This window comes from Macaca thibetana, chromosome 19, assembly GCF_024542745.1.
Source record: "Macaca thibetana thibetana isolate TM-01 chromosome 19, ASM2454274v1, whole genome shotgun sequence".
Classification (NCBI taxonomy): Eukaryota; Metazoa; Chordata; class Mammalia; order Primates; family Cercopithecidae; genus Macaca; species Macaca thibetana.
In genome coordinates this window covers 42,814,902-42,837,510 of record NC_065596.1, presented here as the reverse complement: position 1 = coordinate 42,837,510, position 22,609 = coordinate 42,814,902, and the positions used below count along the sequence as shown (strand labels likewise).

The following is a 22,609-nucleotide window of genomic DNA, read 5'->3' as shown; positions in this document are numbered from 1 at the left end:
TGGGCGACAAGAGCGAGACCGTCTCAAAAAAAAAAAAAAAAAAAGCAAGATGACCATAGAGTCCCCAGGGAGACCTCAGAAATCTCATCAGAACCTCAATACCCAAACGGATCCCAAAAACCTCTGTAACTATATTGAGCCCCCAGCTTCCTGATCCCAAAGCTTATTTATTTGTTTATTTATTTATTTATTTTTTTGAGACGGCATCTTACTCTGTCACCCAGGCTGGAGTGCAGTGGTGCGATCTCGCCTCACTGCAAGCTCCGCCTCCCAGGTTCATGCCATTCTCCTGCCTCAGCCTCCCGAGTAGCTGGGACTTTTTGTATTTTTAGTAGAGACGGGGTTTCACCATGTTAACCAGGATGATCTCGATCTCCTGACCTCATGATCCACCCGCCTCAGCCTCCCAAAGTGCTGGGATTACAGGCGTGAGCCACCACGCCCGGCTATTTGGTTTTTTTTTTGTGACAGGATCTTGCTCTGCCCCCAGGCTGGAGTGCAGTGGCGTGATCACAGCTCACTTCAGCCTCAAACTTCTTGGGCTCAAGGAATCCTCCCACCTCAGCCTCCTGAGTAGCTGGGACTACAGGCTTATTCACCACATGTGGCTAACTTTTTTTGTTGTTGTTATTGTTGCCCTGGCTGTTTGTTGTTGTTGTTGTTGCCCTGCCACTCTGTTGCCCAGGCTGGAGTGCTGGAGTGTAATGGTGCGATCTTGGCTCATCGAAACCTCTGCCTCCTGGGTTCAAGCGATTCTCCTGCCTCAGCCTCCCGAGTAATTAGGATTACAGATGCGCACTACCATGCCCGGCTAATTTTCGTATTTTTTTTTTTTTAGTAGAGACGGGGCTTCACCCTGTTGACCAGGCTGGTCTTGAACTCCTGACCTCAGGTGATCTGCCTGCCTCAGCCTCCCAAAGTGCTGGCATTACAGGCGTGAGCCACCGTGCCCAGCCACTTGGCTAATTTTTAATCATTTTTTGTAGAGATGGGTTCTCGCCAAGTTGTCCAGGCAGGTCTCAAACTCTGGGTTCCAGTGATCTACCCACCTCACCTTCTGAAGTACTGGGATTATAGGCATGAGCCACTGTACCCGGTCTTGATCCCAAACTTGACCCCCAAATGAGGTCCCTGTAAACCAAGACCCCTTTCCCTAAGGGACAGTTCCCTGAGATCCTTTGCAGTCCCTAAGATCCTGACTGCAACCCCCCTGCCAATTCTACTCTTTCTGTTCTTAAGCCCATCTCACTACCCCTTGCCCCCATCTCACAGTGGGTTATCTTCCCCACACATCCTAGGGCGGCACATGGAGTTCAGGAAGCTCCGAGGAATGGAGACCAGACCCCCAGCCAACACCGTGAGATGCTGCCCCCAACTCCCCACCACACCACCTGCTTCCCTGAGGCCACTGCTGACCCTTTTCCTACCCCACAGGCTCGCCTACAACCCCCCCGAGACCTCAGGAGCAGCAGCCCCAGGTCAGGGACCCCAGGGAGGATGGGGAGGGGGCTGGAATGTGGGCAAGGCCCCCAAGACTCATACCCATCACCCTTCAGGGAGCAACAGTCAGAGTCTTCCGACGATGACTATGACGACGTGGACATGTAAGTGAGGCCCTGCCTGCAGCTCCACAGGCCCCACCTCAGCCTCCACCTTCCTACAAGCCCCTGATGTGACCTTTCCTCCACTCCTGACCCCGCTGCACCCCTGCCTGTCTTCTAGCCCCGAGCCCTGAGCCCTGACTAGACCCTTGATGCAGCCCCTCTGCCCAGCTACCTAGACCCTATTCCCTAACCACCTCCCTTAACCCTTCACCTCCAACCCCTGACCCCCAATCTGATCCCAGTTCCAGCTCCAGCTCCCACTTTCCTTCCACCTTTTTTTTTTTTTTTTTGAGACAGAGTCTCACTCCGTGGCCCAGGCTGGAGTGCAGTGACGCAGTCTCAGCTCACTGCAACCTCGGCACCCCGGGTTCAAGCGATTCTCCTGCCTCAGCCTCCTGAGTAGCTGGGTTCACAGGTGTATCTACCACGCCTGGCTAATTTTTAATTTTTTTGTAGAGACAAAGTCTTACTATGCTGCCCAGGCTGGTCTCGAGCTCCTGGGCTCAAGCCATCCTCCTGCCCTGGCCTCCCAAAGCACTGCGATTACAGGCATGAGCTACCATGTCAGGCCTGGTTATTAATCCTTTAATCCTCAGCTCCAGCCAGAACCAGTCATCCCTTAATCCTCCTGACCTCAGACCCCAGTCCCAGGCCTCCAGCCCAGAACCATGCCGTCTTCCCTGGGTCCTTGTTCCCCAGGCCCCCAACTATTTAGCCCATCTTTGTGTTTCAGCCCCACCCCTGCAGAGGACACACCTCCTCCACTTCCCCCCAAGGTAAGGCCCTGGGCCAGAGCTGGGAGGATGGGGCCCCAGGGCCACTGGGTGCCAGGAGGCCAGGTCCTTAGATGCTGGGATACTGGGATCTCCAGGGCAGGGAATCGGGGAGACCAGGATGGTGGCTACATTGGGATCTGGAAGTGGTATCCCTCAACCTCAGGGGGGGGATTCAAAATATTTAGCCTCTTGGACACTGGTCAGTAGCTGGTCCTAGGAAGCCCCTGCTGTATCCAACATTAACCCATCAGTTTCTGAAGTGTGTTGATGTCCAGGCTGGGGGTGTCCGGGGAAGGCTGGAGGGGGCGCAAGATGTTGTGGGGGAGGGTCAGAGCCGTGGCTGTTAGTTCTGGTGGAGGCAGGGACTGGAGTTGCAAAAGGGTGCCCTCTCTGAGATCATCTGATGTATTTCCCCACGCTCTGTTCCTGTCTCCAAAGCCCAAGTTCCGTTCTCCATCAGACGAGGGTCCTGGGGGTATGGGGGATGATGGGCGGCTGAGCCCGGGGGTGCTGGTCCGGTGTGCCAGTGGGCCCCCACCACACAACCCCCGTCCTGGGCCTCCCCCATCCACCAGCAGCCCCCATCTCACCGCCCATTCAGGTAAAGGGACAGGCTAGGGTGGAGGGTGGGAGGAGTGGGGGGTCTTGGGGGCTGATTTTCCCCTAACCCCTCTCAGAACCCTCACTCTGGAACCCACCCTCCCGGGAGCTCGACAAGCCCCCACTCCTGCCCCCCAAGAAGGAAAAGATGAAGAGAAAGGTGAGGTTCAGCTCTGCTGAGGACTTGCACCTCTGGACGGGGCTGGGGATGCCTGGTGAGGTGGGGAGGGGGTGGCAGGACGGACAGTAACAACAGGTGACATTTGTTGAGCACTTCTCTGTGCCTACACTGATCTCCTGTCATTACATGGCACAAAGCTTTACAGAGTGAAGAAGCTATCACAGAGACATTATCCCCCATTTCACAGATGGGGAAATTGAGGCACAGAGAGGGTAAGTGGCTTACCCAAGGTCATATAAATACCTCTGAGGAGGCTGAGGCAGGATCGTTGTTTCTGCTTTTTTTTTTTTTAAGACAGAGTTTCTGGCCGGGCGCGGTGGCTCACGCCTGTAATCCCTGCACTTTTGGAGGCCGAGATGGGGAGATCACGAGGTCAGGAGATCGAGACCATCCTGGCTAACACGGTGAAACCCCGTCTCTACTAAAATACAAAAAAAAAAAAAAAAAAGCCGGGCGCAGTGGCGGGCGCCTGTAGTCCCAGCTACTCGGGAGGCTGAGGCAGGAGAATGGCGCGAACCCGGGAGGCGGAGCTTGCAGTGAGCCGAGATGGTGCCACTGCACTCCAGCCTGGGTGACAGAGTGAAGACTCCGCCTCAAAAAAAAAAAAAAAAAAAAAAAAAAAAGACAGAGTTTCACTTGTTGCCCAGGCTAGAGTGCAGTGGCAGGATCTCAGCTCACTACAACCTCCGCCACCCTGGTTCAAGTGATTCTCCTGCCTCAGCCTCCGGATTAGCTAAGATTACAGGCATGCGCCACCATGTCCAGTTAATTTTGTATTTTTAGTAGAGGCAGGGTTTCACCATGTTGGTCAGGCTGGTCTTGAACTCCTGACCTCAGGTGATCCACCTGCCTTGGCCTCCCAAAGTGCTGGGATTACAGGCATGAGCCACTGCGCCCAGCCTGCTTTTTTTTTTTTTTTTTTTTGAGACGGTGTCTTGCTCAGTCGCCCAGGCTGGAGTGTGGTGGTGCGATCTCAGCTCACTGCAAGCTCCGCCTCCCGGGTTCACGCCATTCTTCTGTCTCAGCCTCCTGAGTAGCTGGGACTACAGGCGCCCGCCACCACACCTGGCTAATTTTTTTGTAGTTAGTAGAGATGGGGTTTCACCGTGTTAGCCAGGATGGTCTCGATCTCCTGACCTTGTGATCCGCTGGCCTTGGCCTCCCACAGTGCTGGGATTATGGGCGTGAGCCACTGTGCCTGGCTTAAGTTTTTTTTTTTTTTTTTGAGACAGAGTCTGGCTCTGTCACCCAGGCTGGAGTGCAGTGGCCGGATCTCAGCTCCCTGCAAGCTCCGCCTCCCGAGCTTACACCATTCTCCTACCTCAGCCTCCGGAGTAGCTGGGACTACAGGCGCCCGCCACCTCGCCCGGCTAGTTTTTTGTATTTTTTAGTAGAGACGGGGTTTCAACGTGTTAGCCAGGATGGTCTCGATCTCCTGACTTTATGATCCGCCCATCTTGGCCTCCCAAAGTGCTGGGATTACAGGCTTGAGCCACCGCGCCTGGCAAGTTTTTTTTTTTAACGGAGTCTCCTACTGTCACCCGGGCTGGAGTGCAATGGCGTGATCTCAGCTCACTGCAACCTCCGCTTCCCGGATTCACGCGATTCTCCTGCCTCAGCCTCTGGAGTAGCTGGGACTACAGGTGCATACCACCTGAGGTAATTTTTTTTTTTTTTTTTTTTTGAGACAGTCTCGCTTTGTCACCCAGGCTGGAGTGCAGTGGCATGATCTCACCTCACTGCAACCCCCACTTCCTGGGTTCAAGTGATTCTCCTGCCTCAGCCTTCTGAGTAGTTGGGATTACAGGTGTGTGCCACTACACCCGGCTAATTTTTGTATTTTTAGTAAAGATGGGGTTTCTTCATGTTGGTCAGGCTGGTCTCGAACTCCCAACCTCAGGTGATCCGCTTGCCTCAGCCTCCCAAAGTGCTGGGATTACAGGCATGAGCCACCGCACCCGGCTACTAAAAATTTAAAAAATTAGCTGGGCATGGTGGCACACACCTATGGTCCCAGCTACTTGGGAGGCTGAGGTAGGAGGATTGCTTGAGCCCAAAAGTTAGAGTCTTTTGACGAGATCCATCAAAACCTCCATGAGTCACCACCACATATGCAGTTATCCGAAGAGCCAAGATCTCAAAAAATTTTACCTCTCATAAATGGAGATGTACAAAAAGAACATCTCTTTATTCAGAAAGTTTCAGTGTTTTTACGTACACGCATAATGCCTACACACATAGTCAGTGTTGTGATAATGTACCTTTGTGGGATCAAATTTGCCAAAAAATGCATAAAATGAATTAGAACTATCTAGTCTTTTTTTTTTTTTTTTTTTTTGAGATAGGATCTCGCTCTGTCGCCCGGGCTGCTGGAGTTTAGTGGTGCAATCATGGCTCACTGCAGCCTTGACCTCGGAGACTCAAGCAATCCTCACACCTCAGCCTCCCTAGTAGCTGGAACTATGCACTTGGCTAATTTTTTTTTTTTTTTTCTGAGATGGAGTCTTGCTCTGTTGCCCAGGCTGGAGGGTAGTGGTGCTATCTTGGCTCACTGCAACCTCTGCCTCCCCAGTCTAAGCTATTGTCCTGCCTCAGCCTCCCAAGTAGCTGGGACTACAGGTGCCTACAACTACGCCCAACTAATTTTTGTATCTTTTGTAGAGATGGAGTTTTGCCACGTTGGCCAGGCTGGTCTCAAACTCCTAACCTCAAGTTGTCTGCCAGCCTTGGCCTCCCAAAGTGCTGGCATTACAGGCATGAGCCACCACGCCTGGCCCAGCTTGGCTAATTTTTTAAAAAATGTTTTATAGAGGCAGGGTCTCACTATGTTGCCTAGGCTGGTCCTGAACTCCTAGGCTTAAGTGATCCCCCCGCCTCGGCCTCCCAAACTGGTGGGATTACAGGCATAAGCCACCTTCCCTGGCCAGTTACCGGCTAAGAGTATGTATAATTTATCTTCCAGTACTGAAAATGATTAAAAGATGAAATACATAGCATAGTGAATTATATATATATGTGTGTGTGTGTGTGTGTATGTATGTATGTGTGTATATATATATATATACTGGCCAGGCACAGTGGCTCATGCCTGTAATCCCAGCACTTTGGGAGACCGAGGCAGGTGGATCTCCTGAGGTCGGGAGTTCAAGACCAGCCTGGCTAACATGGCAAAACCCTGTCTCTACTAAAATACAAAAATTAGCCAGGCGTGGTGTTGTGCACCAGTAATCCCAGCTACTCAGGAAGCTGAGGCAGAAGAATTGCTTGAGCCTGGGAGGCGGAGGTTGCAGTGAGCTGAGATTGCACCACTGCACTTCAGCCTGGGCAACAGAGTGAGACTCCATCTCCAAAAACAAAACTGATAGCTGGGAGTGGTGGCTCACACCTGTAATCCCAGCACTTTGGGAGGCTGAGGCAGGTGAATCACATGAGGCCAGGAGTTCAAGACCAGCCTGGGCAACATGGCGAAACCCCATCTCTACTAAAAATACAAAAATTAGCTGGGTGTGATGGCACACACCTGTGGCCCAGCTACTCAGAAGGCTTAGGCATGAGAACTTGGGAAGCAGAGATTGTAGTGAGCTGAGATCATGTCATTGCATTCCAGCCTGGGCAACAGAGCGAGAATCCATCTTAAAAAAAAAAAATGCTGATGATTTAGGATAGTAGAGGAAAAAGTAAAAAAAGAAATATATAACAAAAAAATAACAAACTGAAAAGAAAACTCAATATATGAAGAAGTATATTACGGGGTAGATTATGGGAAATTGCACCAAGGTAAGAGGCAGGATTTGAACCTTGGCACTCTTGCTCCAGAGTCTTAACCACTGCCCCTTCCTGTTCCCTGCTCTCTTTGCCGGATCTGCTGCTTGGCCCCGCGGCGACCTGCCCAGGGATGCGCCCTTCTGGTAAAGTTGTTCAATGGCTGCCCCCTCCGGATCCACAGCACAGCCGCCTGGACACATCCCTCCACCAAGGGTGGGCATTCTGGAGGGTCAAGGAGATCCTGCAGGGAATGGGGGAGCAGAAGTAGGGATGGGGAGGAGCCTAAGGCAGGCACAAAGGCAGGGACAGGGAGGAACTTAATGGGGTTGGGGTGTGGCCAGGCGGAAACAGGGGCGGAGCTTGTCCTTTCACTCAGGATTTGGTGATCAAAGATGCATGGAGGGCAGCCAGGTGCGGTGGCTCACGCCGGTAGTCCCAGCACTTTGGGAGGCTGAGGTGGGTAAATCACTTGAGGTCAGGAGTTCAAGACCAGCCTGGCCAACATGGTGAAACCTCGTCTCTACTAAAAATACAAAAATTAGCCAGGCGTAGTGGCACGTGCCTATAATTCCAGTTACGAGGCTGAGGCAGGAGAATTGCTTGAATCTAAGGGGTGGAGGTTGCAGTGAGCCGAGATCATGCCACTGCACTCTAGCCTGGGCAACAGTCTCAACAACAACAACAACAAAAAAAAAAAAAAAAAAAAAAAGGGGAGAGGGATGAGTTGGAGAGTGAAACTAGGAATATTGGAATTCAGAGGCCAGGAGTGTCAGAATATAACAAAAAGGTTAGAGTTTGGGGCACAGGAGAGATGGACAGCTGGAGGTTAATGATAGGGAGACTGGGAGCAGCATTTTGGGGTGAGGAATTTTAGAGATTAGGATGCAGCCAGAAAGGGACAGAATCTAGAGATCAAAGAGATGAAGACAAGGTCAGTGTTAAAGGAACAGGTCACACTGGACAGAAAAAGTCCTATTTGGGGGTGTCTGAGTTTGAAGGTCAATGTTAAGATAGGATTGGCATTAGGGTATCAGAACTGGGGAGGAAGAGGGGAGGCAATCAGAGGATTATTTTGGGGGGCAGGTCTAAGGTTGGGGTCAGTTAGGTTCAGAAGACAGTGGGGCAGAGATGAAAAAACCACCAGAATATGGGTAGTCAAAAGGAGGGAGAATGAGACTGGCTTGAGGGACCGTCTGCTCTGGGTTTGTTTGGGGAAACAGAGGCTGGGAGTATTGGTTTGGAGAAAGAATAGAGGGTCAGAGCTGGGGCCACAGTGTCAGTGTTTGAGGCCAGGTGGGGATCTGGGAGGTCCCCGAGGATGAAGTCGGTCCCAGGGTCCTTGTCTGTGCCTCCAGACCAGCACCTGCTCCTGGGCGCAGAGGAAGGCATCTTCATCCTGAACCGGAATGACCAGGAGGCCACGCTGGAGATGGTGAGGAACCATACCGGGCAAGGGCAAGGGCTGGAGTCGGGGGTTGCTGGGGTATCACCAGAGCCATCTCTCCCGTTCCCCGCAGCTCTTTCCTAGCCGGACTACGTGGGTGTACTCCATCAACAACGTTCTCATGTCTCTCTCAGGTCTGGCTGTGGGCAGCAGGTGGGATGGGGGCGGAGGTTAAGGGGTCAAGGGTCGGGGGGCTGGGAAGTAGATGGGGAAAGCTAAAAAAAAAACTTCGACTCCTTGGTCACAAAGTCCTAGGTTCAAATCCCAGCCACTTTTTCACCGTGCTCCCCAAGCCTCAGTTTCTCCATTTGGAAAATGGGGTTCACAATAGTCCTCACCTCTCGAGTCAGTTTTGAGGTAGTTTCTACAATAAATTAGTCTTTTTTTTTTTTTCTTTTTTTGAGACAGTCTCGCTCTATTGCTCAGGCTGGAGTGCAGTGGCTCACTGCAACCTCCGCCTCCCGGGTTCAAGTGATTCTCATGCCTCAGCCTCCTGAGTAGCTGGAATTACAGGTGTGCGCCACCACACCTGGCTAATTTTTGTATTTTTAGTAGAGACAGGGTTTTACCCTGTTGGCCAGGCTGGTCTCAAACTCCTGACCTCAGGTGATCCGCTTGCTTTGGCCTCCCAAAGCGCTGGGATTATCAGCGTGAGCCATTGCACCTGGCCTAAATTAGTCCTTTTTTTTTTTTTTTTTTTTTTTTGAGATGGAATCTCACTCTGTTGCCCAGACTGGAGTGCAGTGGCGCAGTCTCGGCTCACTGCAACTTCTGTTTCCCATGTTCAAGCGATTCTCCTGCCTCAGCCTCCCGAGTAGCTGGGATTGCAGGCACCTGCCACCACGCCCGGCTAATTTTTTGTATTTTTAGTAGAGACGGGGGTTTCACCATGTTGGCCAGGCTGGTCTCGAACTTCTGACCTGGTGATCCACTTACCTCGGCCCCCCAAAGTACTGGGATTACAGGTGTAAGACACCGTGCCTGGCCCTAAGTTAGTCTTTAAATGGCTTTCACGTTCAGATGACAATCAGAACTTATTCCGTACTTTACTAAGATAGAGTGAGCAAGTTATAGATTTAAAAATCCGGACCAGGTGCAGTGGCTTATGCCTGTGATCCCAGCACTTTGAGAGGCCAAGGCAGTAGTATTGCTTGAGCCCAGGAGTTCTAGATCAGCCTGGGCAACATAGTGAGACCTCGTCTCTACTAAAAATTAAAAATATTAGCTGGGTGTGGTGGCACACACCTATGGTTCCAGCTACTCGGAAGGCTGAGGTGGGAGGATCACTTGATCCCAGAAGTTAGAGGCTGCAGTGAGTCATGATCATGCCACTGCACTCCAGCCTGGCAGACAGAATGAGACCCTGTGTCTCAAACATAACAATAAATAGGCCGGGTGCGGTGGTTCACACCTTTAATCCCAACACTTTGGGAGGCTGAGGCGTGTGGATCGCCTGAGGTCAGTAGTTGGAGACCAGACTGGTCAACATGGTGAAACCCCGTCTCTACTAAAAATACATAAATTATCCGGGCTTGGTGGCATACACTTCTACTCCCAGCTACTTGGGAGGCTGAGGAATGAGAATTGGTTGAACCTAGGAGGCAGAGGTTGCAGTGATCCAAGATTGTACCACTGCACTCCAGCCTGGGTGACAGAGTGAGACTGTCTAAAATAATAATAAAAATAAATGAAATAATGTCTAGTTTTGGGGGAAACACCAAGCCAAATAGGATTCATGAGTTAGTGAAAGCCACATCTGTAATGACAAACTAGAAGATTTTCTAGATGTGTTTATTCTAAAACTTTGTAATATGTGTAACTTCATCTGGCTGGTTATGTGTCCAGAGTTTCTGATGTGGCTACAAATACCACGAGAGTAGGGAACATATTTATTATGCTCATCACTGTTCACCAGAGCCAAGCACAGCAGGCCTGGCCTACAAGGAGCCTTTAATCTATGTGGAGTGAGAAATGAATGAACGAATGAATAGTACTTGAGACTTGCAGGCTTGGGAGTCTCAGACAAAGGGATGGGGCTGAGGGAAGGGATGGAGGAAAGGAAGTGGTAGATGGGATCCTATAACTGCCTGCTTCCCCCCCCCATACACACACCCTGCAGGAAAGACCCCCCACCTGTATTCTCATAGCATCCTGGGCCTGCTGGAACGGAAAGAGACCAGAGCGGGAAACCCCATCGCTCACATTAGCCCCCACCGCCTACTGGCAAGGTACCAGCTCCCAATGAATGGCACCACAGAGCCTTATAATTTCCCCCATGTCCCCCTGCCTCCTGCTGTCCTGCCCCTCTTCACGCCTACCTGTTCTCCAGGAAGAACATGGTTTCCACCAAGATCCAGGACACCAAAGGCTGCCGGGCGTGCTGTGTGGGTGAGAGAGAGCTTCACGGGTGTGCAGAGAGTGGGCGGGGCCGGGCCAGAGGAGGGGCTTGAGCTGCATCCACCTGAGGTTACAGAGTTAAGGCAATGTGTCCAGAACCCAGAAGATGGGTGGTAGTGTGGGCCTTGTGGGAGGGTGGCGAGGAGGGTAGAGGGCATTGATTTTGACTCATCCTTGCCCACGCCACAGCGGAGGGTGCGAGCTCTGGGGGCCCGTTCCTGTGCGGGGCATTGGAGACGTCCGTTGTCCTGCTTCAGTGGTACCAGCCCATGAACAAGTTCCTGCTTGTCCGGGTAAGGGGCTTGGGAGGGTGCTGGGAACTCTGAGGCGTGGATGGCTAAGGCCTTGCACCCTTTGCGCTTCTATCAAGAGCTCCGTGAAGCCCCACCTCCGTCGAGGCCCCACCCCAATCCTCCGAGGTCCCGCCCACCTGCGGTCTGCGCTGGAGCCTCGCCCTTCTGAGGCCATCCTGATCCTTAAGCGCCGCCCCTCACACCTGGGCTTAATTATTCCTTAGGCTCAATGCTACCACTCCCTGGGTCTCCCAGTACAGCCCATTTAGAGCCTGTCCCTTTGAGTCTCTAAGCAGGTTTTGCTATCTTTGGGGCCCTGCCCCTCTGCCGCCAAGGTGGCATGCCCGCACGTGGAAGCCACACCCACTCGGAGGCCACTCCCCCCGTTTTATGGAGGCACTAGGCCTTACCCCCTGACATTTCTAGTCGGCATCTCCCAAGACTTAGGGCTCTGGTTCGGAAGTCCCAGGCGGGCTCCAAGCCACGCCCCCTGAGGCCCCGCCCTGGACCACCCCCTAGCCCGCCCCTCCCTGTGCGGCCCGCAGCAGGTGCTGTTCCCACTGCCGACGCCTCTGTCCGTGTTCGCGCTGCTGACCGGGCCAGGCTCTGAGCTGCCCGCTGTGTGCATCGGCGTGAGCCCCGGGCGGCCGGGGAAGTCGGTGCTCTTCCACACGGTGCGCTTTGGCGCGCTCTCCTGCTGGCTGGGCGAGATGAGCACCGGTGAGTGGGTCGGAGTCTTGCTGAGGGCGGGGCTGCTGGGGGCGGGGCTTATCAGGTTCGGAGGGGCGGGGATGGAGGCGGGGCTTCGCTTAGCCTGACGCACTACCGGCCTGAGAAAGGGCTGGAAGGGCGGGAAAGGGAGAATGGCAGGTTTTAGTTAATTGGGGAGACTGATGATGGGGTGGGGCCGGGATGGTGGGCGAGGTTTAGCCCACTTGCTGGGGAACTGAGGCAGTGGCTAAAGCAGAGGTACTGGCTTTCTGGAGGTGGTGTGGGGAAAGGGGAATGGGGTGGGGTCAATCCTTAACCCATCCCCCCCAAACAGAGCATAAGGGACCAGTGCAGGTGACCCAGGTAGAGGAGGATATGGTGATGGTGTTGATGGACGGTAAGAACCCTCCTCCCTCCCCTTCCTCCCCACCCCTCCAGCTGCGGTCCCTAGATCTCTGCCTCCGAACTTGTGCTTCTCAGAATCCCCTGAGCCCCTATCGGCCTTGCCCCTGTCCTACATAGCTTTCACACTGAATTTATGGACTGGTCCCTTAGTAACCCTCTAAACCTTGCTCACAGTTCTTAAAACTGTCTATCTCCTTCCAGGCTCTTTGAAGCTGGTGACCCCGGAGGGGTCCCCAGTTCGGGGACTTCGCACACCTGAGATCCCCATGACCGAAGCGGTGGAGGCCGTGGGTCTGTGCAGGGACGGGAGAGCCCAGGATCAGGGGTGGAGACTCAGGTGATCCCCAAGGGTAACGGGCATTGCTTTCTCCCCAGCTATGGTTGGAGGTCAGCTTCAGGCCTTCTGGAAGCATGGAGTGCAGGTGTGGGCTCTAGGCTCGGATCAGGTAAGCCCCTCCATCCAAACTCCACATCGCTGTCCCCCGGCCTCCATCATCACATCATCACGTTCATCAGATGGGCTCCGAAAACTCCTGAGTCAGAGTGTGAAGTCCTGGAGGGGAAGCATCTTCCAATTTCAGTTCAGACAGATCCCCTTCTTTGCCCGAGGATTTATTTTTTATTTTATTTTTATTTTTATTTATTTTTTTAAGACGGAGTTTTGCTCTTGTTGCCCAGGCTGGAGTGCAATGGCGCGATCCCAGCTCACTGCAACCTCCTCCTCCCGGGTTCAAGCAATTCTCCTGCCTCGGCCTCCCAAGTAGCTGGGATTACAGGCATGCACCACCACAGCTGTCTAATTTTTGTATTTTCAGTAGAGACGGGGTTTCACCACATTCATCAGGCTGGATGGTCTTGAACTCTTGACCTGGGGTGATTCGTTCGCCTTGGCCTCCCAAAGTGCTGGAATTACAGTCGTGAGCCACCACACCCGATCTTTTATATATATATATATACACACACACACACACACACACACACACACAATTTATTGATTTTTGGAGATGGATTCTCACTCTGTCACCCAGGCTGGAGTGTAGTGGCATGATCTCAGCTCACTGCAGCCTCCGCCTCCCGAGTTCAAGGAATTCTCCTGCCTCAGCCTCCCTAGTAGCTGGGACTACAGGTGCATGCTGCCATGCCAGGCTAATTTTTTTTTTTTTGAGACGGAGTCTCGCTCTGTCGCCCAGGCTGGAGTGCAGTGGTGCGATCTCGGCTCACTGCAAGCTCCGCCTCCTGGGTTTACACCATTCTCCTACTTCAGCCTCCCGAGTAGCTGGGACTACAGGCGCCCGCCACCTTACCTGGCTAGTTTTTTTTTTTTTTGTATTTTTTAGTAGAGTCGGGATTTCACCGTGTTAGCCAGGATGGTCTCGATCTCCTGACCTCGTGATCCTCCCGTCTCGGCCTCCCAAAGTGCTGGGATTACAGGCGTGAGCCACTACTACTGGCCATTTTTATATATTTTTTGAGGCAGAGTCTCGCTCTGTCACCCACGGAGGAGTGCAGTGGCAGGATCCGAGCTCACTGCAGCCTCTGCCTCCTGGGTCCAAGTGATTCTCCTGCCTCAGTCTGCTGAGTAGCTGGGATTACAGGTACACTCCATCACGCCCAGGTCATTTTTGTATTTTTAGTAGAGACGGGGTTTTGTCATGTTGGCCAGGCTAGTCTCGAACTCCTGACCTCAGGTGATCCACCCACTTCGGCCTCCCAAATTGCTGGGATTACAGGTGTGAGCCACTACACCCAGCTCCTTGCTTTCTTTAAGGGAGCCATGTTTGTAGTGACAGTGGAAATATCTTCCAGGCACTGAGACACCCACTTTTTTTCCCTAGCTGCTACAGGAGCTGAGAGACCCTACCCTCACTTTCCGTCTGCTTGGCTCCCCCAGGTATGTTGTGGGGTGGGGTGCAGAAGGACCTGGGAGGGGGCTTCTGATGTGAAGAGAGCATTCTGAGGTGTCCCCACAAGGTATCTCTAGCCTGGACAGTGTCTCACCTGGTCACCCTGCTTCCAGGCCTGCCCCCTAGAGTCTATTCCCTGCACTGCAGCCACGGGGGCATTTTCTTTCTTTTTGTTTTGTTTCTCACTGTACTCAAAGGCTAGAGTGCAGTGGCACGATCACGGCTCACTACAGCCTTGACCTCCCAGGCTCAAATGATCCCCCTCACCTCAGCCTCCGGAGTATCTGGAACTACAGGCATGTGCCACCATGCCCAGCAATTCTTTTATTTATTTATTTATTTTTTATTGAGATGGCGTTTTGCTTTTGTTGCCCAGGCTGGAGAGTAATGGCATGATCTTGGTTCACTGAAACCTCCGCCTCCCAGGTTCAAGTGATTCTCCTGCCTCAGCCTCCCAAGTAGCTGGGATTACAGGCATGTGCCACCACACCCAGCTAATACTGTATTTTTTAGTAGAGGTGGCATTTCACCATGTTGACCAGGCTGGTCTTGAACTCCTGACCTCAGGTGATCCACCTGCCTCGGCCTCCCAAAGTGCTTGGATTATAGGCATGAGCCACTGCACCCGGGCAATTTTTTTATTTTTTGATTTTAATTCTTTTCTTTATAAAACATTTTATTTATTTATTTTTGATACAGAGTCTCGCTCTGTTGCCCAGGCTGGAGTGCACTGGCACAATCTCAGTTCACTGCAACCTCTGCCTCCCAGGTTCAAATGATTCTCATGCTTCAGCCTCCCAAGTAGCTGGATTTACAGGTGTGCACTAGCACGTTTGGCTATTTTTTGTATTTTTAGTAGAGACGGAGTTTTGCCTTGTGAGCCAGGCTGGTCTCACACTACTGACCTCAGGTGATCCAGCTGCCTTGGCCTCCCAAAGTGCTGGGATTACAGAAGTGAACCATTGCACCTGGCCCTAATTTTACTTCATTTTTGAGACAAGATCTCATTCTGTTGCCCAGGCTGAAGTGGTGGTACACACACAGCTCACTGCAGTCTTGACCTTCTGAGCTCAAGCAGTCCTCCCACCTCAGCCTCCTGAGTAGCTAGGACCACAGGCGTACACCACCACAACCGGCTAATGTTTTGATTTTTTATAGAGACGGGGTCTTACCATGTTGCCCAGTCTGCCCTTGAACTCCTGGCCCCAAGCAATCTTCCTACCTTGGCCTCCCAAAATGTTAGGATTACTCACATGAGCCACCATACCTGGCGTTTTTTTTTTTTTTTTTTAAGACAGAATCTTGCTCTGTTGCCCAGGCTGGAATGCAGTGGCGTGATTTCAGCTCACTACAACCTCTACCCACCAGGTTCACGCAATTCTCCTGCCTCAGCCTCCCGAGTAGCTGGGATTATAGGCACGTGCCACCATGCCCGGCTAATTTTTGTATTTTCAGTAGAGACAGGCTTTTGCCATGTTGTCCAGGCTGCTCTTGAACTCCTGACCTCAGGCGATCTGCCCATCTCAGCCTCCCAAAATGCTGGGACTACAGGCATGAGCCACCATGCCCGGCCCTGGCTACATTTTTATTTTAGATTTTTATCTTATTAAAAATTTTTAGGCCGGGCGCGGTGGCTCAAGCCTGTAATCCCAGCACTTTGGGAGGCCGAGATGGGCGGATCACAAGGTCAGGAGATCGAGACCATCCTGGCTAACACGGTGAAACCCCATCTCTACTAAAAAAATACAAAAAACTAGCCAGGCAAGGTGGTGGGTGCCTGTAGCCCCAGCTACTCGGGAGGCTGAGGCAGGAGAATGGCGTGAACCCGGGAGGCGGAGCTTGCAGTGAGCGGAGATCCAGCCACTGCACTCCAGCCTGGGCGACAGAGCGAGACTCCGTCTCAAAAAAAAAAAAAAATTTAACTATTAAAAATAACTATTTTAACTGTTTATTTTGACATAATTTTAAACTCACACTCCCAGAGAAGTTGCAAAAATAAAACAAAAAAATTCCCTTTTATCCAGATTAACCATATGTTAATCTTTTCTTTTTGGGATGGAGTGGCCCAGGCTGGAGTGCAGTGGCGTGATCTTGACTCACTGCAACCTCCGCCTCCTGGGTTCAGGCAATTCTCCTGTCTCAGCCTCCTGAGTAGCTAGGACTATAGTTGCATGCCACCACGCCCAGCTAATTTTTTTGTATTTTCAGTAGGGACAGGCTTTCATCATGGTGGTCAGGCTGGTCTTGTACTCCTGACCTCAGGTGATCCACCCACCTCGGCCTCCCAAAGTGCTGGGATTACAGGTCTGAGCCACTGCACCTGGCCAGATATTAATCTTTTTGACCGCATTTGCCTTATTATTCTTTCTCTCTCTTTTTTTTTTCTTTTTTTGAGACAGACTTTCGCTCTTGTTGCCCAGGCTGGAGTGCAATAGCACGATCTCAGCTCACCACAACCTCCCCCTCCCGGGTTCAAGCGCTCCTCCTGCCTCAGCCTCCCGAGTAGCTGGGATTACAGGCATGCGCCACCACGTCTGGCTACTTTTGTATTTTTAGTAGAGACGGGGTTTCACCATGTTGGTCAGGCTGGTCTCGAACTCCTGACCTGGTGATCCGTCCACCTCAGCCTCCCAAAGTGCTGGGATTACAGGTGTGAGCCACCGCGCCCGGCCTGAGCTTGACCTTTTTCAAGAGTAAAGGAAAGTTGTTTTCTAGAATGTTCCTTGACTGTGTTTGAGGTTTCCAGGTTCTGCATTTTGGCCAGGAATACCGCAGAAAGACATCTTTCTCAGGCATCATTTCCAGGAAGTACATGATGCTAGTTTGTCCCGTTACTGGTGATACTAATTTTGATCATTTGGTTAAGCCAGTTCTCTCCAGTGTGAAGTTGCTTTTTTTTCCTTTTTTTTTTTTTTTTTTTGAGACGGAGTCTTGCTCTGTCACCCAGGCTGGAGTGCAGTGGCCGATCTCAGCTCACTGCAAGCTCCGCCTCCCGGGTTCACGCCATTCTCCGGCCTCAGCCTCCCGAGTAGCTGGGACTACAGCCGCCCGCCACCTCGCCCGGCTAGTTTTTTTGTATTTTTTAGTAGAGACGGGGTTTCACCGTGTTAGCCAGGATGGTCTCAATCTCCTGACCTCGTGATCCTCCCGTCTTGGCCTCCCAAAGTGCTGGGATTACAGGCTTGAGCCACCGCGCCCGGCCCCTTTTTCTTTTTTTTTTAAAGATAGGGTCTCTCTGTCACTCTGGCTGGAGTGCAGTGACGCGATCATGGCTCACTGCAGCCTCGACCTCCTGGGCTCAATCAATCCTCCCACCTCAACCTCCCGGACAGCTAGGATGACAGGCGCTTACCACACTACACCTGGCTTATTTTTGTATTTTTTTGTAGAGACAGGGTTTCGCCATATTACTCAGCCTGGTCTGGAATCCTGGACTCAAGTGATTCACCTGCATAGGCTTCCCAAAGTGCTGGGCTTATAGGCTTGGGCCACCACACCCAGCCTCTGTTTTTCTTTGTAATAAGAAGTATCTTTTGGGGGAGATTCATTGAGACTATGTAAATAGTCTGTAAATATGTTGTTTCTCATCAGATTTTCACCGACTAGTTTTATTGTTTTTTGTTTGTTTTTTGTTGTCGTTTTGAGATCCCCTTGGATCTCAAACATCAGAGTGCAGTGGCACGATCTCGCCTCTGCAACCTCTTCCTCCCAGGTTCAAGCAATTCTCCTGCCTCAGCCTCCTGAGTAGCTGGGATTATAGGCGTGCATCATCACACCCGGCTAATTTTTGTATTTTCAGTAGTGGTGGGGTTTCGCCATGTTGGCCAGGCTGGTCTTGAACTCCTGGCCTCATGTGATCATCACGCTCGGCCTCCAAAAGTGCTGGGATTACAGGTGTGAGCCAACGCACCTGGCCTGCCCACTAGTTTTAGAATCAATTGATTTTTTTCTCTGAATCTATTATTGTTAGGTGGTTACTAACAATAAATGGTGATTTTCTGATTCTGTTTCCTTCTGCGTGTGTTAGTTGGCATTCTACTCTAAAGAAGAGCTGTGTCTTCTCCATCCCTTCTTTCTTTATACCAGCATGGTCTCAGGGATTTTCATTCTGTGGGTTATAGTCTATCACTACCAAGCATGAGCCACCGTGCCCGGCCTTGTCATTATTTATGTTGAGGCACAAAGAGTCTCAAATTTAGCCAGTGGGAACCACCTTAAGGAGCCCCTGTGTCCTTTTGACATGCCAGAAGGGTCATTTTAAAATCCAGATCTGATCGTGTCACTCTCTCCCTGGTTAAAATCCTCTCGTGGCCTCAAGATAAAGACTCAATCCTAGCCACAGCCCACAAGGCCATGACATCTTCAACCAAGTCCCAGCCTTTCTCCCACCTCAAATCCTTTGCACAGGCTGTTCTCCCCGGCCAGAACACTCTTCCTTGCCCTTTCACCAAGTTCCCTCCTAAACCTCCTTCAGGCTGCACCATCCATTCTCTGGGGAGTCTGGGCTGACCTCCTGGGTTAGGTTTCCCTGCCAGGCATGCCATGCTTTTTTCAAGTAATTCACTGATTCACATTGATCTCCTCCTCTAGAGCTTTCCAAGGGCAGGGACCATGTCTGCCCGTTCACTGCTATAGTTCCGCATGGGGCTGGCACAGTCTCTGTTAACTACTTTGTGAATGAATGAATCAATGAACGTATGAATGAATAAATGAACTGACTTCTCTCTTCCTTCCACAGGCCTGTAGTGGTGGAGACACGCCCAGTGGATGATCCTACTGCTCCCAGCAACCTCTACATCCAGGAATGAGTCCCTAGGGGGGTGTTAGGAACTAGTCCTTGCACCCCCCTCCCCCACAGACGCACTAGTGGTCATGGCATGTCCTCTTCTCCCAATAAACGTGACTTCAGCCTCTGCTGTCATCTTGTTTTTCTTGGGGGAAACAATTTCTGGATGCCCACTCCTCCAAAATTTCAACAGCCCAACACAATGATGCTGGGGGGCGTAGCGCAGATTTATTTTCCAGTACTAGGTCACCTCTCCCCCAGCTGCCTTAGGGGGAAGAGCTTGGGGACTAAGGGACTTGCTGTGAGAATAAGGCACTTGAGGTGGGGGTGGAGAGCCAGCTGGGGGTCTCAGCTAAGCTGGTCCTCATACTGCTTGCGGAAACAATCGCCAGCCGGGAAGAAATCCCAACATCTCTCTTGGTACATCTTCCAGACATAAGACTCCTAGGATTGGGGATAGAAGGAGTTCATTGGTCACATCTTCAAACCCTTGAGACATATATATATATATATATACTTTTAGACAGGGTGTTGCTCTGTTGCCCAGGCTGGAGTGCAGTGGTAGCAATCGCAGCTCATTGCAGCCTCCTGGCTCAAGCAATTCTCTGCCTCAGTCTACAGAGTAGCTGGGACTACAGGTGCACACCACCACCCCTGGCTAATTTTTTAATAGAGACAGGGTCTCTCTCGCCATGTTGCCTAGGCTGTCTTGAACTTCCGGCCTCAAGCAATTCTCCCGCTGTGGCCTCCTGAAGTGCTAGGATTGCAGGCGTGAGCCAGGATGCCCAGCCCAAACCCATTTTTTTGAGACGGAGTATCACTCTGTTGCCTAGGCTGGAGTGCAGTGGCATGATCTTGGCTCACTGCAACTTCCGCCTCCTGGGTTCAAGCAATTCTCCCACCTCAACTTCCCAAGTAGCTGGGATTACAGGCGTGCGCCACCACGTCCCGCTAATTTTCGTATTTTTAGTAGAGACGGAATTTCACCATGTTGGCCAGGCTGGTCTCGAACTCCTGACCTCAAGTAATCCACCCGTCTTGGCCTCCCAAAGTGTTGGGATTACAGGCGTGAGCCACCGCGACCAGCCCCAGCCTTAACCCTTGATATTGATGGGAGCTTTTTACTGCCACCTACTGACTGGCCTTATGTTAAAGGACTCCATGTCCTGCCCACTGTCCTCCCATTAACACCCCCTTACCTGACCTGTGTGTTCTGTCTCATCCTTGTTTATCAAATACATCAGGAAAAACCTGAGGGTGAGAGGACCACAGGAGACAAGTCTGAACCACCCTTACCTTATTTTATTTTTTTATTTGTAGTAGAGAGAAAGTCTTGCTATGTTGCCCAAGCTGGTCTCGAACTCCTGGCCTCAAGTTATCCTCCTCCCTTGGCCTCCCAAAGTGCAGGGCTTACAGGTGTGAACCAGCGCCCGGGGCCCCACCCTTACCTTCTGATTGGCTGGCAGGGAATCTGCCCACATGGACACCACACCCCCTTTCCTAACTGGCCAAAGCTAAGGACCCCACCCCTAGCTATTGGCAGCCATGCCCCCCACCCTCCTGATTGGCCAGTGTGTCCGTGCTCACATGTAATTGGCCAGGTTGTGCTCCTCCAGCGTGTGAGTCTCGAAGCCATGCGGTGTCGTATCAAAGTAGTCGCTGCCGATTCCGCAGATGAAGCACTTGGTCTGTGAGTGGCAAGAGACATCAGAGTGGAGGCCCACTTGACCCCCTGAATCCCGTAATCCCTCTGGGTTACCCCCAGACATGACCCACCTCCATATCCTCCTTCACTTGCTCTTGTTGGTCTCGGAGCTCACCAAAAGCGTCGATGATCAGACCTGGGGTGGCAGGACACGAGTCAGAGCCCAACCTCTGACCTTGTTCAGACTCCTCCCTCTCCAGCTAGGTACCTCCAGGGCTTGCCCTCCATCCCCCATCTCCCTAATCTCACCCCTAATCTCACTTCCTAAGAAGATAATATTAGGCCTTTATTGGCCGGGTAGGCTCATGCCTGCAATCCCAGTACTTTAGGAGGCTGAAGCGGGAGGATCATGTGAGGTCAGGAGTTCAAGAGCAGCCTGGCCAACGTGGTAAAACTCCATCGCTACTAATAATACGAAAAAAAAAAAAAATTAGCTGGGCGTGTTGGCACGTGCCTGCAGTCCCAGCTACTCGGGAGGCTGAGGCAGAAGAATCGCTTGAACTTGGGAGGTAGAGGTTGCAGTGAGCCAAGATTGCACCACTGAACTCCAGCCTGGGCAACAGAGCGAGACTCCCTCTCAAAAGAAAAAAAAATATATATATATATAGATAGATAGATATGTGTATGTGTATGTGTGTGTATATATATGTATATATGTATATATATGTATATTTATATATACACATACACGCACACATATATGTAATATACGTATAATATATGTATATATAATATATATAATATACGTATATGAATAATATATATAATATACGTATATGTATAACATAAATATCACAGGCCTTTATTGAGCACTGATATGAGCCAGACACTGAGCGCCTATGCATTGACTTAATCCTGATCACAACCTATGAGGTCAGTACCACTGACGCCCTTGTTTTGCAGATGGAGAAACTGAGGCCCCAAGAGGCGACTTGCCCAGGGTCTCACAGTAGCGAGAGGTAGAGATGGGGCATGAATCCAGGCCGACTGGATCCTGGGCCTGCATTCTTAGCCACGGAGCTAGCCTCCCTCCGGGCCCTGAGCGCCCACTCCCAGCACTGACCCTGGATGATGGCCAACAGGATGACGATGACGAAGAAGAAGAAGGTGATGTCGAAGACCACCCTGTAGAGCTCGTATTCGTCACCCGCGGGGTCCTCGATCTCGTCCCCAATGCCTCCGCCAGCCCGGACACCCACGTACATGTGAAACAGGTAACACTGAGGGAAGGGAGCACATTGGTCACTCATTCATTCAACACTCACTGAGTACCAGCCAGCGCCCCGGGATAGGCAGGGCTGAAGGTACGGTAACGACTGAGACAGCCCTGGGCCCTGCCCTCAGAGGCCTCAGAGATACAGCATCAGACAGGGACCAACAGCCAGAAATGGTTAGGGCTGTGACAGGAAGGGCATGGGCAGGGGGGTGAGGGCCGGGTTGGGTGCGGATCACAGGCAGAGGGGTCAGGGCCAGGGTTGGGGGGCACAGGCAGAGGGGTCAGGGCCAGGGTTGGGGGGCACAGGCAGAGGGGTCAGGGCCGGGATGGGAGGGCACAGAAAGAGGGTCGGGGCTGGGGTGGGGAGGCACAGTGTGACCAGGGATGAGCTGGGGGAAGCACTGGAAGCTTTAACAGCCCACTGGAGGCATCTGATCCAGCCTAAGTGATCAGGCGAGGCTTCCTGGAAGAGGAGGCAGGTGTGAGCTGAAACCTAAAGGAGGCGTTAGGTGGAGGGGTGGTGGGAGAGAGTGTTCCCGGCAGAGAAAGCCACACGCTGCAACACCATCAGTGAGGAAAGAATACAGCTTGCTGCTGTGAGGAACTGAAAATGGTTGGGTGGGGCTGGAAAATAGAGCTCCTGTGCAGGAGAGCAGGGAGAGAGATGAGGCAGGGCCTGGACACGTGGCTCTGTAGGCCCCGGCCCAGCCCGTGGTCAGGGGCTTCCTGTAGGACGCAGCATTTAAGTGGAAAGGTGAGGTATCAAGTGAATGGGGTGTGTGTGTGTATGTCGGCCTGGGCTAGGGGACAGAGAGAACATCA

The 22,609-nt window shown here is 51.9% G+C and overlaps 3 protein-coding genes and 1 long non-coding RNA gene across 8 annotated transcripts in view; 2 read left to right on the top strand and 2 right to left on the bottom strand.

Annotated features, from left to right (window-relative positions):
* The window catches only part of MAP4K1 (mitogen-activated protein kinase kinase kinase kinase 1), a 29,412-nt gene extending 10,416 nt beyond the window's left edge, over positions 1 to 18,996 (top strand). For 2 of the 4 annotated variants that reach the window (XM_050768914.1, XM_050768915.1), the window contains exons 14-31: positions 1,299 to 1,357; positions 1,435 to 1,478; positions 1,557 to 1,604; positions 2,338 to 2,380; positions 2,819 to 2,981; positions 3,058 to 3,140; positions 7,055 to 7,139; positions 8,282 to 8,358; positions 8,444 to 8,504; positions 10,490 to 10,598; positions 10,700 to 10,758; positions 10,957 to 11,060; positions 11,606 to 11,780; positions 12,106 to 12,168; positions 12,378 to 12,467; positions 12,552 to 12,622; positions 14,012 to 14,067; positions 18,819 to 18,996. In XM_050768914.1, coding sequence (XP_050624871.1) covers positions 1,299 to 1,357; positions 1,435 to 1,478; positions 1,557 to 1,604; positions 2,338 to 2,380; positions 2,819 to 2,981; positions 3,058 to 3,140; positions 7,055 to 7,139; positions 8,282 to 8,358; positions 8,444 to 8,504; positions 10,490 to 10,598; positions 10,700 to 10,758; positions 10,957 to 11,060; positions 11,606 to 11,780; positions 12,106 to 12,168; positions 12,378 to 12,467; positions 12,552 to 12,622; positions 14,012 to 14,067; positions 18,819 to 18,888 — 1,460 coding nt within the window. In that variant the 3' untranslated portion in view covers positions 18,889 to 18,996. Of the gene's footprint in view, positions 1 to 1,298; positions 1,358 to 1,434; positions 1,479 to 1,556; positions 1,605 to 2,337; positions 2,381 to 2,818; positions 2,982 to 3,057; positions 3,141 to 7,054; positions 7,140 to 8,281; positions 8,359 to 8,443; positions 8,505 to 10,489; positions 10,599 to 10,699; positions 10,759 to 10,956; positions 11,061 to 11,605; positions 11,781 to 12,105; positions 12,169 to 12,377; positions 12,468 to 12,551; positions 12,623 to 14,011; positions 14,068 to 14,799; positions 15,642 to 18,818 lie in introns of those variants that run through there. The other 2 variants (XM_050768916.1, XM_050768917.1) reach the window with 2 other exon arrangements.
* Positions 1 to 22,609, bottom strand: part of EIF3K (eukaryotic translation initiation factor 3 subunit K) — a 107,554-nt gene that overhangs the window by 28,736 nt on the left and 56,209 nt on the right. The gene's annotated exons all lie outside the window — the stretch shown is intronic.
* Positions 19,072 to 22,609, top strand: part of LOC126942150 (uncharacterized) — a 51,953-nt gene continuing 48,415 nt past the window's right edge. Inside the window, exon 1 of the long non-coding RNA XR_007721503.1 lies at positions 19,072 to 19,083. This is a non-coding gene — a long non-coding RNA (uncharacterized LOC126942150). The remainder of the gene's footprint in view (positions 19,084 to 22,609) is intronic.
* RYR1 (ryanodine receptor 1) overlaps positions 19,073 to 22,609 on the bottom strand; it is a 158,547-nt gene continuing 155,010 nt past the window's right edge. For both annotated transcript variants that reach the window (XM_050768867.1, XM_050768868.1), the window contains 5 exons: positions 21,635 to 21,791; positions 20,643 to 20,707; positions 20,454 to 20,554; positions 20,066 to 20,117; positions 19,073 to 19,310 (listed from right to left, as the gene is read on the bottom strand). In XM_050768867.1, the coding sequence (XP_050624824.1) occupies positions 19,215 to 19,310; positions 20,066 to 20,117; positions 20,454 to 20,554; positions 20,643 to 20,707; positions 21,635 to 21,791 (471 nt within the window). In that variant the 3' untranslated portion in view covers positions 19,073 to 19,214. The remainder of the gene's footprint in view (positions 19,311 to 20,065; positions 20,118 to 20,453; positions 20,555 to 20,642; positions 20,708 to 21,634; positions 21,792 to 22,609) is intronic.